Below are 15,632 nucleotides of genomic sequence, written 5' to 3'. Positions count from 1 at the left end.
ACATGGCTAACCCATGAAAGGTGCATTGTTTCTTGAATCATAATTCGTATTTTAGCCATATTAGGCTTATTTATTATTATGCATATATAACTGAGCTACCTCTGAAATTAATTGCCATACAACCACCTGTGTTTAACATCAGCTGGAAAGCCTGAAGTTAAATTTTAAAATATATCAAAACACAATAAAAAAATACATTACTATTTGTGTAGCTTTTCGATGCTCAGGCGATTTTTCTAGATTTTCAAACGTAATTGTAAGATCTTCAAAGGCTTTGGAGACGTCAAACATATCGGTATCCATCGATAACGCATCTAGTTTCAACAGCCGTTGTTTTCGCATCTCTTCCATTCCTGGGCTTAGTATCTCATCTGTTTTTTGACTTCCGTGTAAACGAAGACGTATAAAACTAATATATGTACAATTCTTCTCAACCTCCACCTCGTATTCCTGCTTACTTCCTGGACTGTCGTGAGATGTATAACTCTCGGGACTACTATCAATGTCATTTTTTATTGATTTCTGTTTGTGAAACTCAGTGGTTTTGTTTGCACAAGTTGTAGTTGGTGTGTATTCTTCTTTTGGTATCTTGTTTGTAGGTATTTTGGGAGGAGGCACGCCAGTAGGTACTACATCGTCAAACGATGATTGTCCCTTTTCTAATCCAGAAAGTTCATTTTCACAACCACTTGGTACTACCTGGTTATCTCCTGTGTTTTCTTTAACTCGCTTCTCATAAATAAGATACGGAGGATTAAATGGATCATAATATGCTGTAGACGTTGTAAGGCTCACTTGTTCTGGTTGCGACGAATAAGGTATTGCTGAATTCTGGTGTGAATTCTGCAACGATGGCGGTGGCGTGCTACTCTGCATTGCTCGATGGTTTAGAGTTCTACACATTGTCGATGGACTGTTTTCTAAGCTAATGTATCCATTAGCACGGTATTGTGTGTGGCTGGCTAACTCACCCAGATAGGTTTGTGAACTTTGACACGGCATTACTTGATTATGAAAATCCCCAGTGTTCAATCCACCTAAAATGGGTGCCATTTGTGTACCACCGCACCTTTTACTGGGATAATTCCTGTTATACATATCCTGATGGTGTAAGGGGATGGGATCAGACAAGGTGTTGAAAACCGAAAGATCATTGTCATGGATACTGTACGGTTGCGATGTATATTCTCCATAATAATTGCCGAAACCTGGCAAATCCACAAGGAATGTGTCTCCAAGGTATATCTCCAGATCATCAGCATCTTCTTGGGAGTAACTTTCCAGTCTTGGTACTGGAATTGTCCTACCTTTTTTAATTACAGAGACATTACTAACTACACCTGGCTGAAGGTCTCGGCTCCCAGTATACAAGTTGGTGTCATATTTCTGGTGCCGGCCTAATTTGATACCTAAAACGAATAAAATAAATTCAATGTTTATTGGTTTTTTTATGTTCACAACCATATTGATGTCAGGCGTGTGGACGATCAAAGTATATTGATCAAAAAACTAAGAAACTCAACATTTATTTTCAGAACTAGATGCAGTTAAATAATGTACAATATTCAACTAGATGCAGTTAAATAATGTACAATATTCAACTAGATGCAGTTAAATAATGTACAATATTCAACTAGATGCAGTTAAATAATGTACAATATTCAACTAGATGCAGTTAAATAATGTACAATATTCAACTAGATGCAGTTAAATAATGTACAATATTCAACTAGATGCAGTTAAATAATGTACAATATTCAACTAGATGCAGTTAAATAATGTACAATATTCAACTAGATGCAGTTAAATAATGTACAATATTCAACTAGATGCAGTTAAATAATGTACAATATTCAACTAAATGCAGTTAAATTATGTACAATATTCAACTAGATGCAGTAAAATAGTATTCAACTAATATTGAAATTGTAACTATTTTCTACGATTCATAGTTGGTGTGATATAGAAATAGGTCGCAAGGTTAATATAAATATACAGTAAGCTTAACAAATTACTGAAGAGAAAGGCTTGGTCAATGACATGTATAGCTAAATGATCAATTGACCACCGAGGGATTTTTACCTAGAAATCATTAGCTGGACAATTCTTGTTTTTTTATACATTTAAATATACTGTATGATTTAATACATTACAGGGGTGGATCCAGCTAGGGTTGTGTGCCTCCTCTTTTGACATCTAAAATAATATCACAATAAAGGCCCTTCTTTGAGACACCACTATTCTGGGGGCAACCCTATCAAGGCGACACGTGGAACGAACAGGAAGAAATATATGTTTCAACACTGCAGCCAACAACTATTTGGGAAACCTCTTATAATAAAGGCGTTCTAAAGGGTTCTAAAGCTCTGTCTACACTATCAAACTAGTTTGACAAAAAAGTGTGGTGTGTCCAAATATGATAGTGATGTGTCCAAATATGATAGTGATATGCCCAAATATGGTAGTGATATGACATCACCATGTCCATATATGGGCACATCACAAGGCTTAATGTTTTTGATGTCTATACTATATGTTAGCACGCCACCATTTAAAAAATTCTGGATGCTACAAATCAAATAATCAAAATTATGAAAAATAAAACAGAAATGTCACAAAAATAAGGGGTCACGAAAATAAAGTGCTCTACAGTTCTTTATCTAGGTTCAACGGAAACAGATAACTTCTCTGGATTAAGTTTTCCATTTCTGGAAACGAATATTACTACCTTGGGAATAAAGGATACCACAATTTCTAAACCGATTAATTTTCATTTGTATATTAGTATCTGTAACCATTTATTAATAGAATCTATTTTTATCTAAACCACTCAAATCTTCTTCAGAGAGAGAGAATTAAACAAGAATTTTGATCCTATACTTGAGTAATCTTTACTAACATTTTATCTATAAATAGCATTTAACATGACACAAATAAATCCTGATTCTGACTAGGTTTCTTATAAACATGGTGGACATGGTAAACATAAATAGGGAGATTTTGATTTGCGACGAACAATGACTGATGACCAACCTAGGTCAGGTCAATTGACATGTCATAGGTCGTCACCTGCACCTAAAAACCATCAAGCCTGTGTTGAGGTGAGGATTGAGGATACATGTCCCACTATTCCTGCATGTGCAAAATGAACTAAAATGACGTGGTTCGATCATTGCAACGTAAGGAAGTTGACCAATCACAAGCGATGGATTATTCGAACTGTCGCTTGTCATTGGTCAACACGCTTGCGTTGCGTCCTAGTGGGTTCTACTGTAGCACTATGGATTCGGTGTTGCATGCTTTACCTGAGCGTGACATGCCAACTTCCAGACACTTTTGAAACCGACAATAACGGCAAACATTTCTCGTCGTGGGCGTAATGCTACATTGTTTGTTGTCAACGCATGTGTAATTACTGCTGTCCCGTAAACTTCTTCGATAAAACCCCTACAAGGATTTTTATAGAAAAAAGATTTTGTTAACCATCAAATAAAATAATCATTATTATTATTTTTTAACATTATGATTGCAAGGAAACTGGCATTTAGTGCTCTGACGTGACGACTTGGCCCTAAAGATTACTTACTTTACACCCTTCACATGTATAAACACCAAAATGAATACCAGACGACACGTCGTTACAAACTTTACACAGAATCTGATCATTTGCTGGTTCCTTGCAATTCTGTTTCACTGAAAAAATATATAGCAAAACAAAGTGTAAATATAAACTATAAAAATAACTAAATTCACTTATTTTCCATAGCAATTTCTGACAATAAAAGTTAAATTATGGTAGACGCACCTTTTATTTTGTTACATCCTCTCTTAATATCATTTTTTTAAATTCATTTATTATTGTTACATGTAATGTTTATTGATTTTTTTTTAATAGTTAATACCTTTCCGACACATTCCAACCTCTAAACATTTTTGGTAGCGGCAACACTGGCACAGAAGCCTGGATGTCGGCGTTATTGTACAAAGTCTATTGTTCGAGCATTTGAATTGTGGCTCTCCTTTCTTTGTACTACGAATAAAAAAGCTCTGGAAAAAAACAGTCAAATAAATAAAATAATCACAGTGGTAGACATCACAGGAATGGTGTTTTGAATAACTTTATTCAACTAAAAAATTGCCAATTCAAAGTTTTTATTACCTCTGCCTACTTTAGGTTATATTTTTATGTGTATGTGTGTGTGTTTTAAACAACAGACAGATATGTGGTCATGGAAGACTCCATTCAATTTTGGAGGCAATCCGGACCAGAATCCTAAAACTAATTTTAGTTCAACTACAACAAGATGGATCTTTATCACGATTCTTGATCCTTTTATCTTATTAACTCCTGGCAGAGGTTGCAACCCTGTGATTACTCTTGCTTTCCATGTGTTGGAGTTACAGTATTTTTTTTAATTTTCAACTAGGTATCACAACGAAGGAGCATTGTCACCATTGGAAAGCCAAAACTAAAACAATTTATCCACATATATAATATGCAAGTGATTTTGTTCATGAATTTAAATTAACATATGGTAAAACAATATTATTTAGAGGGTAGGAATATAATAACATAGAAAAGACAAGTGATGACTTTATTATTCATTGTGTATTATCTTGTAAATATTTATGGTACTATCATTCAGTTACAGAAAATAAGTAAGGGCATGTGTCTAGTAATAATTCATGACCAAAATGAGAAATTTAAGATTATTAATAGAGTGTTGATTTGATGGCAGAACCCATCAGGTTCTGTGATCATGACGTGATTCATGATCATGTGATTCATGATCATGTGATTCTATCATGGTTTCAGTCCCTCCCAAGAATATTTTGAGACTGAAATTGCCAAAATTGAGCACGGAAAAAATGTGTGATTATGTTCTGTCTACACTATCGAACTTCATGTGACAAAAAAAATGTGATTTGCCCATATATGGACACGATGATGTCATATCCTTACCATAATTGGGCATATCATTACCATAATTGGGCATATCACCACCATATTTGGGCACATCACACTTTTTTGTCAAACTAATTTGATAGTGTAGGCAGAGCTTTAGGCCTATAAAGCCAGATAAGAGGAGCAATACAAATTTGAAATATCTGATACACTTCGCTTGTGTCGACAAAACACCCTGAACATTCTGCTAGCGCCAGAAAACCAAATTTTCAAATTTAGATGTTCACAAAAACGTCACTGTATACCAATATAAATTTATTGTTGTTGTTTATACAGTAAAGGTCACTACACAGTCCCCATGGAACGGTGTGTACCCTGCCAAATGCCTGGTCAGCTCCGCTAAATCCATATTGGCAGAATGAGTGATTACCAGGTATCCCAGGGAAGTTCCCGAAACATCAAGGTATATATAAACGCAATTGTTGCTGAAGACATAATTCGAAAGTCAAACATACAATTACAATGGAAGACAAACAATGGATTTATGACTGCATTTTAAGACGTAAGTATTTCTATTGACTACGAAGAACAGTTGTAAAATCTATAATAATGTAAAAATCTAGATTCGCCCCAGTGAGTCTGTGGAACAATATGAATATGGGAAATGCGATTGAACTTTGGTAAGGGACCATGTCAAACTCTATAGCAGTTAATACTACAAATACAACTTAACTGTTACCTTTATTTAAACTGAAATAAAAAAAATGACTTTTTTACCCATGTTTTACCTTAAAGCTGTTTATGCAATTATCATAATCATTCCATAACAATTCTTAACTCAAAATGATATGGGAGTTGGGGTCATAGTTCAAGTAGCCCTAAGTGATCTGGGGATGAGACCAGTATGATTTCTGAGACGCACCTTGCAAGCTTCGCAAATTAGTGCTCCAAAATATTTCCCTGCTGCCTGATCGCCGCAGACGACGCAAAGAATACTCGGGGAAGCAGTTGCAGATGATACGGTTCTGTCGGAGATAACGTAGCTATTTGTTGAGGATATCATCAGTTCAGGATGGACCATTGCTTGTTGTCCATGTGCCATACTAGAAAATAAAAAAGAAAAAAAGATTAGATAGATGTAATGCACTTTATAAGAATAAACAAATTAAATTAATTACAGCACAACACAAAAGACTTGTATCCTTTTTGCTATGTAGTTTCCGGCAACCGTTGTTTTTATTTCAATATGACATGAATAGAGAAAAAGTTTACATAATAGACAACAAATCAACTAGAATCATATTGAGGATCTATACTAGAAGAATAAATTATTCTTGCCATGTCTATTGACCCTTTTCAATCTAATTTAAATAATATAATTAACTAAGTAAATAGATAAAGTAAATGAGTCAATAAATCAAATATCGAATAAATGAAAAAAATAATAAATAACAAATAATAATAGTTAGGTCTATAATTACTTGTCAATAAATTCTAGGGTTCGAATCCTATTCACTTAACAAAAAACCTCAACATTACAGTTAATTGTTTAATACACAGGATTCAAATTGAAAGGCACAGCAGACACTTTTACCTACTGTATGTTATAACATTGAATATGAGTATTATATAATAATAATAATAATTATTATATATAATCTCATGCTCAAATATAATGCCATGTTCAAGTACAATCCTACAGTACCTGCTACATTTACACTAGACACAACATTGGCAAATATATTAATTATAATTTACTGTAATCCAATTATAATCCCACCCCTTCTTTTTGCCAAATACCATAACAACAAGCCCTTGGAACTATATACTCAGTCATCATATATGGTAATAAACCATAACACATAAAGAAATAATAAATTGTAGCTATATCTTTTTATTATTTTTGCCATGATCTCAGTCACATTGAAGACTTTATATGATAAACTATTTATGAAAGTAAGTATCCGCGTTCAGAAGGATTACTAAACATTAAATATTCATTCATAAACATATGATAGACTCAAGGATAATATACAAATTATGAAGATTAATTTAAATACTGAACATCAATTAAAGCGTGACCTTAATATAAGCAAAAGCTTAGACTTCCGTTAAGACACACACAGGGTTAAACAAAATTATCCAATCTGTTAAAAAGACTACTGAAAAAATGTATGGTACAAGAATGAGTAATAATGTTTTTTAATTGTGTTAGTATTTCTTCTTTTGATAAATCATAAAAAAAGTATAGAGTCAACACCCTCAAATCAATACTGGACTCTCTAAAAACTAGAGTCTTTTCTTGAGGTCCAAAAGGTCCTACATTTTGTTACTATTTAGAAACACATTCGGAATACCAGACTTTCAGGAAAAACTATTACCTACCTACATATTAGGCCAGCCCAAAGTGTCTATTTTTTTTGCTACTTTTTGTTTTATTTGATTTATACTGTAAGAGTGATGAAATTGTTAAAATATTATTAAATAATGATATTATATAATATATTAGCAATTTGGGAATTTTTTTGGGGGGGGGGGGGGTAATCATACAATGTCTAGTCTGTTTGTTGCACTGACTGCCTCATAAATTTCTATCTAAAACCACACAGCTATTGGAGTAAACAAGAGATACAAAAATCGTTGCTTGACTTTTTGACATTTTTAATCATGTTCTTTCTTCAGATATGATTTATTATTTTTGTTTAACAATCAGCAGTAAACATTTTGTGTAAATATTGTCTGGCCTACTGTAAAAAATGTATAAATCATACTGTACTGTAATTATAGAAACAGTGCTCATATTCGGAACATGATCTCATAATCGCGTCGAGCATAGCTCATTGGCGAAAGTTCCGTATTTCTGTAAAAAATGTAGTTACCAGGGGCGGATTTAGGCGGGGGATAAACAGGCTTTAGCCCCCTCTCAAATTTAATAGCCATATCTTTTTTTAAAATAAAATAATGACTATTTTTATTTTTCTGCAACCTGACGGATCGTTTTATCATTTGTGAAATATTTAGAACCCCCCTAATCTATAACGCTGGATCCGCCCCTGGTTTCTGCAATAACTACTATTTAAGCAAGTGCAAAGTTTAAATGTTTTACTACTGATCCGATAGCAGACATTGTACTAAAAGAAATAATGATGAGATGGTTCCCACAAGAGGGTGCGGTTTGCAGACTACACGATTACTTAAGGGTTTGATTACTCAATTGTATTCTCCAGTTCAGAGAAGAGAGAGAAGCTGTTGTTAGTTTATCCAGGTAAACAATACCCATAGACTATGTGTTATAGTGTTTTATTTAATTTATTCAACATTTTTTTTAATCGATCAACAAAAGAGTTGTATTGAAATGGTTAAAAACATTGTACAGTAGATAAAAGATGTTTTGTTATATATTGACTAATCCTAGAGCTGACCGATTTAAAATGTACATTACATCGGCTTACTAATCCTAGAGCTGACCGATTTAAAACGTACATTACATCGGCTTACTCAATTAGAACAACTCAAGTGTATCAATTCGTAGAATAGCGCTTAAAATAAGATGACCTCATAGATGGTCAAGAAGGTAATTACTATTCAAGGATATTTCTTAAAACTGACCAGTAAGAATCATGAACGCCATCAGATTTTTTACTTGTTGGTATACAACAGAACTTACCACTGATAATGCAACCAAGCATGAGAGAAGTGGTGGGTGGGGGCACCTGGTCTAGTATAAATTTATTTTAAAGCCTCCAAACATTTCTCCTTATTGAATCGTTCCTTATTGTTACTGTTGTATATCAATTTGTTCAGTAGAACTTTCTGTCAAATGTGCAACATTGAAATTATTATTAAGGTTGGGTGGTTAGTGTAAAATGCAATTTCACATGTATACAAATACAATGTTTGGCATATTGCATGGATACTCTAGAAGAATCAGCTACCCATTTCAATAGCTTACCATACACAAGGTAGGATTTTCCATGAACAGACTCTACTACTAGGATATACAGGAAATAAGCTCAGTCTTTCACTAAAAGGCACTTGTATGTAGAGAAAATCAAGGTCAAAATATGGGTATTAAATGAATGGGATTTATAAACATTACAATAGTAACACAATACAGGATAGGTACTTTACTACAAACCCAATAAAATAGCATTTCATAAAAATAGCTACAGATATAAGATCGTGTATCAAATATCAAACTACTTTATGTCCTAATAAAGTCTGGAAATAGAAATCAATACTTAAAAGTAAAATCTTAAGTTACTCACTGAACTGTAGGAAAAAAAGAAGAAAAAAATAATTATTTCAATTGCAAAAAAAATACAAAACAATAAAATATAACCATAAAAACCCATTTTCTAACTGACAATTTCAATATTTCACTTTACATTTTTTTGGTCAAAGTGAAACTATTATGACATTAATGGCATCAACAACACTAACTATTTTTTCAGGGGTTTTTTAAGAGTTCCAAAATAGCTCCTTCTAATTTTGGCCTGATCCATGCATTTCCAATTTAGGATTCTATGCTAATGTACTATTTAGTCTATACAACAACTGTATGTAAATTAATATCATAAGCAAAACTGTATCTTGGAAATGGTTGTTAAGTAGACTTTAATCAAGGCTGCCAGTTGAGCCAGTCTACAGTAACATGAGCATTAAAATCAGTTACGTAATACAAGGTGCAACGGCCCCTCGTTTAGCACTCCTACAGGCCCTAACAATGCTGGGTACTTGATCATGCTCTGTGCCCCTGTGTTTAGCCAGTGAGCGCTCTCATAGCCATTATACCACTGATTAAAATTGACTGTACTGTAGGCCTACTACTAATCTATTACTAAAAAAACAATTTACCAAAACATACATTTTGAATAAATACAGATACAGATACAGATACAGATAACTTTTATTGTCCAACCTAAACTGGAAATTGCATTTGCTCACTTATCACATAAAAATATCGTATAAAAATATCGTATAAAAATAAAGTATAAAATGTAGAATATCAATATAAAAATACACAATGATTAAAATAGTACATCATAAAATTACAGCTCAAAAATATTTAAGTTAAAAATACAGATCATTACAAAATGGTTTAAAAAGTGTCTTATATTTCATTATTAATTATATATTATATTATTATTATTGTTATTATCAAAATTATTGTAGTTACCTCTTAAAGTCATCGTTAAATTTTTTAATCCCAGCTGGGAGAAACGAATTAGTGAGTATCGACCCGTCCGCGCCAACACCGGCCTCAGTCTACCACTTCTACCAATGTGGCAGCGAAGAAGATCCGAATGAAGGGGGTGGCTTTCCTCCTCCATGATCGCCTGTAAACCATTTTTCAATCGTTCTCCGTAGTGACAATCGTAGACTGAGTCCGCTGTCAGCGCCGACGAGCCAATCACTCTTAATGCCCTTTCTAACACTTTACATATGCGGCCCTTATCTCCCTTGTTTATGTTCCCACCCCAGCCTAATAGGCAATAATCCCAGATTGAAAAAATAACAGATGAATAAAACATAGTAAGTATCTCTTCCCTAACCCTAAAAACGTTCATTTTCCTCAAACAGTACAGTCTAGTATTTAATTTTTTAATTAGTTGATCTACATGCTCTCCCCATGATAAATTATTGTCATACATTACCCCAAGATACTTATATGTTTTAACGATTTCTACCTCATGTCCTTTAATCTGGACAGGCTCAATTTCCCTTCTTTTTTTACGACGGAAATCTATTCGCATTTCTTTGGTTTTTGCTACATAAAGTTCCAGGAAATTGTCATCACAGTATTTCGTAAACCTAACTATTTCAGATTTGAAATTTGTATCGTCATCCTCTTTTATTAAACCTATCATTGCAGAATCATCTGCAAATTTAATTACTGGACAGTCCGGGAACCTAGGTTGGAAATCCGACGTATACAATGTGAACAAAAACGGTGCAAGTACAGTACCTTGTGGTGCTCCCGTATTTGTCCGAATAATGTCCGATTTGACATTTTGATTTAGCCTAACAAACTGGAGACGTCCAACGAGGAAGTTAAAAACGAACGAAATTAGTAAATTGGGGATATTCATGCCGAACAACTTATTAATTAAAATGTGTGGTTGGATGGTATTAAAAGCTGAACTAAAGTCGAAGTACATAATCCTAACAGACGGGGATGTTCTCCAATTGTCAAGATGGGCATACATTTTTTCATTTTTGTATATTAATGCGTCTTCAGTGTTCCTGTTTCTCCGATAAGCGAACTGATGTGGGTCCAAAAAATCTGCAACTAATGGTTTCAGGCTTTTTAGAACAATCTTTTCACAAACTTTCATTGGGACGGATGTTAGCGCAACAGGTCTAAGATCGTTATAACACTGTATATTTTGTCGTTTAGGGATTGGGATGATGCATGACGTTTTCCAAGATTCCGGCAAGGTTTGTGTTTCATAAATCAAGTTAAAAATATATACAAAAATATCTGCCAATTGGGTTGCGCATAATTTAAGAACTTTGGGTAGAATTTGGTCTGGTCCAGCTGATTTGGATGCTTTCAGACCTTTAAAGTGGCTGGTAACTTCATCCGCATTTGTCTTAAGGTCAAAACCACTTTCATCTGGTAAGGCCAGCCTACTTTTGATTAAGGTCTGTTCATCAGAAAAATTATAGCGATCGAACCTATTAAAAAATGTATTTAATTCATTAGCATATTGCTTAGTCAAATTTGACACAATTCCACTTCCTTGTGGCGATTTTGCATATCCGCTCATTTGCCTCATTCCCCTCCAAACCTTACTCATATCATTACCTACAAAATTTTCTTCTATTTCACGTTTGTACTTTAGTTTACTTTTACGTATTACTCGTTTAAGTTCCTTTTGGATTTTATTTAGTTCATTTACATCACCTCGATCGAAGGCCTGTCTCTTTTGCTTAATAACATCTGTCACCTCCCCATTTATCCATGGTTTACGGTTTCCGTAGATTTTAACTTTCCTTTTTGGTATTACATTTTCAGTACAAAAGTTAATATATGCACTAACCGCTTCCGTTACCTCGTTTGACCCGTTTGAATTTTCCGTAAAAACACTCCAGTCCGTAGTTTCAAATTCGCATTTCAGCTGTTCTATTGCATCTTGAGTCCACTTCTTAACAGTAATTACCCTGGGTTTCTGCCGTTGTACTAATGGACGATACTTGGGTTGTAGTATAATTAAATTATGGTCAGATTTACCAAGTTTCGGCAATTTTCTTGATAAATATGCGTGTTTTACGTTTGAATAACATACGTCAAGGGTAACAGATTCCCGCGTGCTGCACTTCACATGTTGGTAATAGTAAACGCTACTCTTTTTTAGGGTACAATGATTAAAGTCTCCATTTATTACAATATATGCGTCAGGGGAAGCCGTTTCAATTTCCGCTATAACTACGGTTAGTTCTCTTTGTGCTTCCTTGGCCAGATTTTTGTTTGGTATGTATACAACCACTAAAACAACATGTGAAAATTCCCTCGGTATGTAGAAAGGACGTATAGAGAGTACCATTATTTCAACGTTAGGCGAGCAGCTGTTTTTCTTTAGATGCACATTATTTGGGTGACAATACCTTTCGCTTATATATGCCATAACACCGCCTCCTCTATTTTTTCCGGATTCAACAGTTCTATCACCTCTGAATAGTGTAAACCCATCAATCCTAAAATGTTCGTCACTTTTCTCTTCACTTAACCATGTTTCCGTAAGGGCCATCACACTAACAGATCTATATTCATGCAAATGCATATTTGCATTTAATTCGTCCATTTTATTTACAATTGAACGTGCGTTTCCCATAATGATTGTAGGCAAATATGGTCTACATTTCCTAGCACGGAACCGTTTTCTAACTCCACTGGCCCTACCTCTTTTTCGCCGTCGCATCTCGAAAGGTATGTCAGGCCATTTTCCAGCACCTGGGTATTCGATTTGGTTGCGTATGTCCTTCATTTCCATAGGCGTATAGCAAACAACCCTTGGCCTAGCTTGCGTCGGCTCATTGACGTTAAAAAACGGTCTAATCATGTTAACAATCACCACAAAAAGCGAAGAACAAACAATAGTCAACATTAATACACAGAAAATCCACAATAAAAATACAGAAAAAATCACTACACACATCCAAAAAGCAACAAAATCAGGACAAGTGAGCTTGTTGGTCGTCCGCAGTGAGCAGCGCCCTCTATTTTTTCAAAACATTGTTTGTTGTATTTTTCTTTAATCAAAAATGTCTATAAATATTTTTATCTAAGAAATTGACTGAGTGAATTTAGTCTGGCTTCTATTTTTCAATAGAGAAACAATCCATCTTATGAAAATTCTAGAACCTCATCAGACCTTCATTATTCTTTGCTTGTGATAATCACCTAATTATAGCTTAGTACAATACATTGACGTCACACAGGCCTGGAGTTTAAGCAGTACTCATCAACTAACAATGGGCATTCAAAAAATACTCTTTATTGAAAATTACAATATTTTACTCTATCTGAAAATAAAATAAACAACCTGAAAAAAAGAAATAACGAAAGACACCCAACAAGATACAAAATTTGTGATAAAAAATTGTATTGTATTTCTAAAAATCAACAAAATCATAATTTTATCAATTGTCATTTTTTACTGTTTTTTTAATCTTTTCCTGTTCTTACATACACAAACCAACAGTGGTGTTGGTAGTCTATGAGTGCTAGCTTACCTGGATAAACCGACAATAGCCCTTTCTCCTCGAAGAGCGAGATATAACTCGAAAAGTAGAAATTTTCATTGAACACCCCTCTCCACAAGTGGTATAGTCCATGAACTATGCCCTCAGGTGGGAGCCTCCCCACAAACCACCATCATCATTTCGCAAGACTTCTTGTCTGAGGGGACGGTGGGAGGGCGTTTATCCAGGTAAGCTAGCACTCATAGACTACCAACACCACTGTTGGTTTGTGTAGTCTATTTCGTGCCTAGCTTACCTGGATAAACCGACAATAGCCAGTATAGCACCGGACTAGATACTAGTCGGCGGTGGGAGACAAGTTACAAAGAGTTTTGTGTATCCCTTACCTTCAGCTCTGCTGTGGCTACTGGTGTGATGTTTGTGGAGATAACGATGGGGTGACGTGAATGTTGACTGTGTTCGCCACCTAGCTGGCACTACCTGTATACAACACCTATGCAACCACATGCAACTGATGCATGTGAATTGATGGCGGAGGAGTGACTGATAAAGTGCATAACTCAATTTCAGTTGTTGACTTTGCACATGGTCGACTCATAGGAATTCGAGTACCGTTGGAACCGTCCGATTAACCAATGCCTGCAGGCCCTCTTCCTCCGGTCCCTCACGCTCTTGCTCCTTGTCGGAGAGCGTGACCATTGTCGTGTCACTTTCGTAACCTCTGACAATGGACGGACCCTCAGACACTGATGCCTGAGGCGGGGGCCGTAGTTCTGTATATGGAACTGGGGAAGGGTCGATGAGAGGAGAGGCTACAGAGGGCATCTCCCTCTGCATGCAATGCTCTCACTGCTGCTGCGATGGCCTACAGAACTGCCGGGGACAGAGCATCCGGGTCTGTAGAAGCCGCAGCGGGTGCAGGCATAGCGAGAGGAGCATCATCATGTACGAGTGTAGGATGATGAACACAGTCAGCAAATCGCGAGCAGTCAAGCATCTTGCTAGGAAATGGTTCCTATTACTAGCCACATAAAATGACACTCAAACCTAAACCAGATGTTAGGAAGGAGAGTGCAACTCGCGCCAGCATTCATGCAGTTTCATTGTGATGAATGCTCAAAGGCGAGAAAAGTATGGGCCTAGCCTGAAGGCCCACCTGGAGTATTAGAGTGACTAGATCGATACTGACGTCCCAACAGGAACAAGGGCCTTTACTGGAGGCCAGTCTCATCTCATGCACTCAATAGACTGTTGAGATGCAGATATGCTCAACCATCATTGAATCTCAGTATGATTGCCCCTAAGGCATACCGGAATACCGACACGGTGCAGGCCTGCAGACCTGACTTAACCAGGTAGAGCAGGAAGGCGCTTACCTGACCCAAACTTAACAGGGTCTATCGGTTGGCGCTAGCACCAGTGAGTAATGTTTTGGTCGGCTAATATATTATAGACGGTGAGGAAGATTCCTGTTGGGATTCTATCGCGAGGGCGGCCCGCCATCTAGATACTCCTAGAAGGCAATAGATGTGCATCACGTCTTGACCCACCTAAGAGACGAAGTTGATGTTCCAGCTGGGAACCAGGGCCTCCAATGGAGGCCGTTCTCTAAACATGCCACGCAGCAAACTTGATATTGTGGTGGATGTTGAGACGCTCGAACCGTCTGAAAATGTCGGTGTAATTGCACCTATGGCAGACCGATAGCCGGATACGGTGCAGACCTGCAAACCTGACTCAAACAGGTAATGTAGGAAAGCGCATACCTGACCCAATGTCACAGTCTTGGGGTTTATCAGTTGGCGCTGGCACCAATTAATATAATGCTTCCAACGGCTATTATAGACGGTGAGGGAGAATTCCCGGCGGGAAAAGAGGGCCGCCCAAAGTGGTTGAGTGCTTAGGTGACCGTATGCGCTTGATGCACTTTCATAACCACTTCCCGGCGCGAGTCTGAACAAGCCAGCAGATGTAGCATCAGAGACACATCCTGAGCCGGCAAGGAACAAGGGCGACG

The 15,632-nt window shown here is 36.1% G+C and overlaps 1 protein-coding gene across 1 annotated transcript in view; it reads right to left on the bottom strand.

The window, feature by feature from the left end:
* Positions 1-15,632, bottom strand: part of LOC144851407 (uncharacterized) — a 29,973-nt gene that overhangs the window by 3,844 nt on the left and 10,497 nt on the right. Inside the window, exons 2-6 of the mRNA XM_078708840.1 lie at positions 5,829-6,009; positions 3,903-4,047; positions 3,587-3,693; positions 3,306-3,447; positions 202-1,409 (exon numbers count right to left, since the gene is read on the bottom strand). Of these exons, the coding sequence (XP_078564966.1) occupies positions 202-1,409; positions 3,306-3,447; positions 3,587-3,693; positions 3,903-4,047; positions 5,829-6,008 (1,782 nt within the window). The 5' untranslated portion in view covers position 6,009. The remainder of the gene's footprint in view (positions 1-201; positions 1,410-3,305; positions 3,448-3,586; positions 3,694-3,902; positions 4,048-5,828; positions 6,010-15,632) is intronic.

Source organism: Antedon bifida, chromosome 9 (genome assembly GCF_963402885.1).
Source record: "Antedon bifida chromosome 9, ecAntBifi1.1, whole genome shotgun sequence".
NCBI classification, from domain to species: Eukaryota; Metazoa; Echinodermata; class Crinoidea; order Comatulida; family Antedonidae; genus Antedon; species Antedon bifida.
Note: the sequence above shows the minus strand (reverse complement) of the source record. Positions and strands in the feature narration are given on the sequence as shown.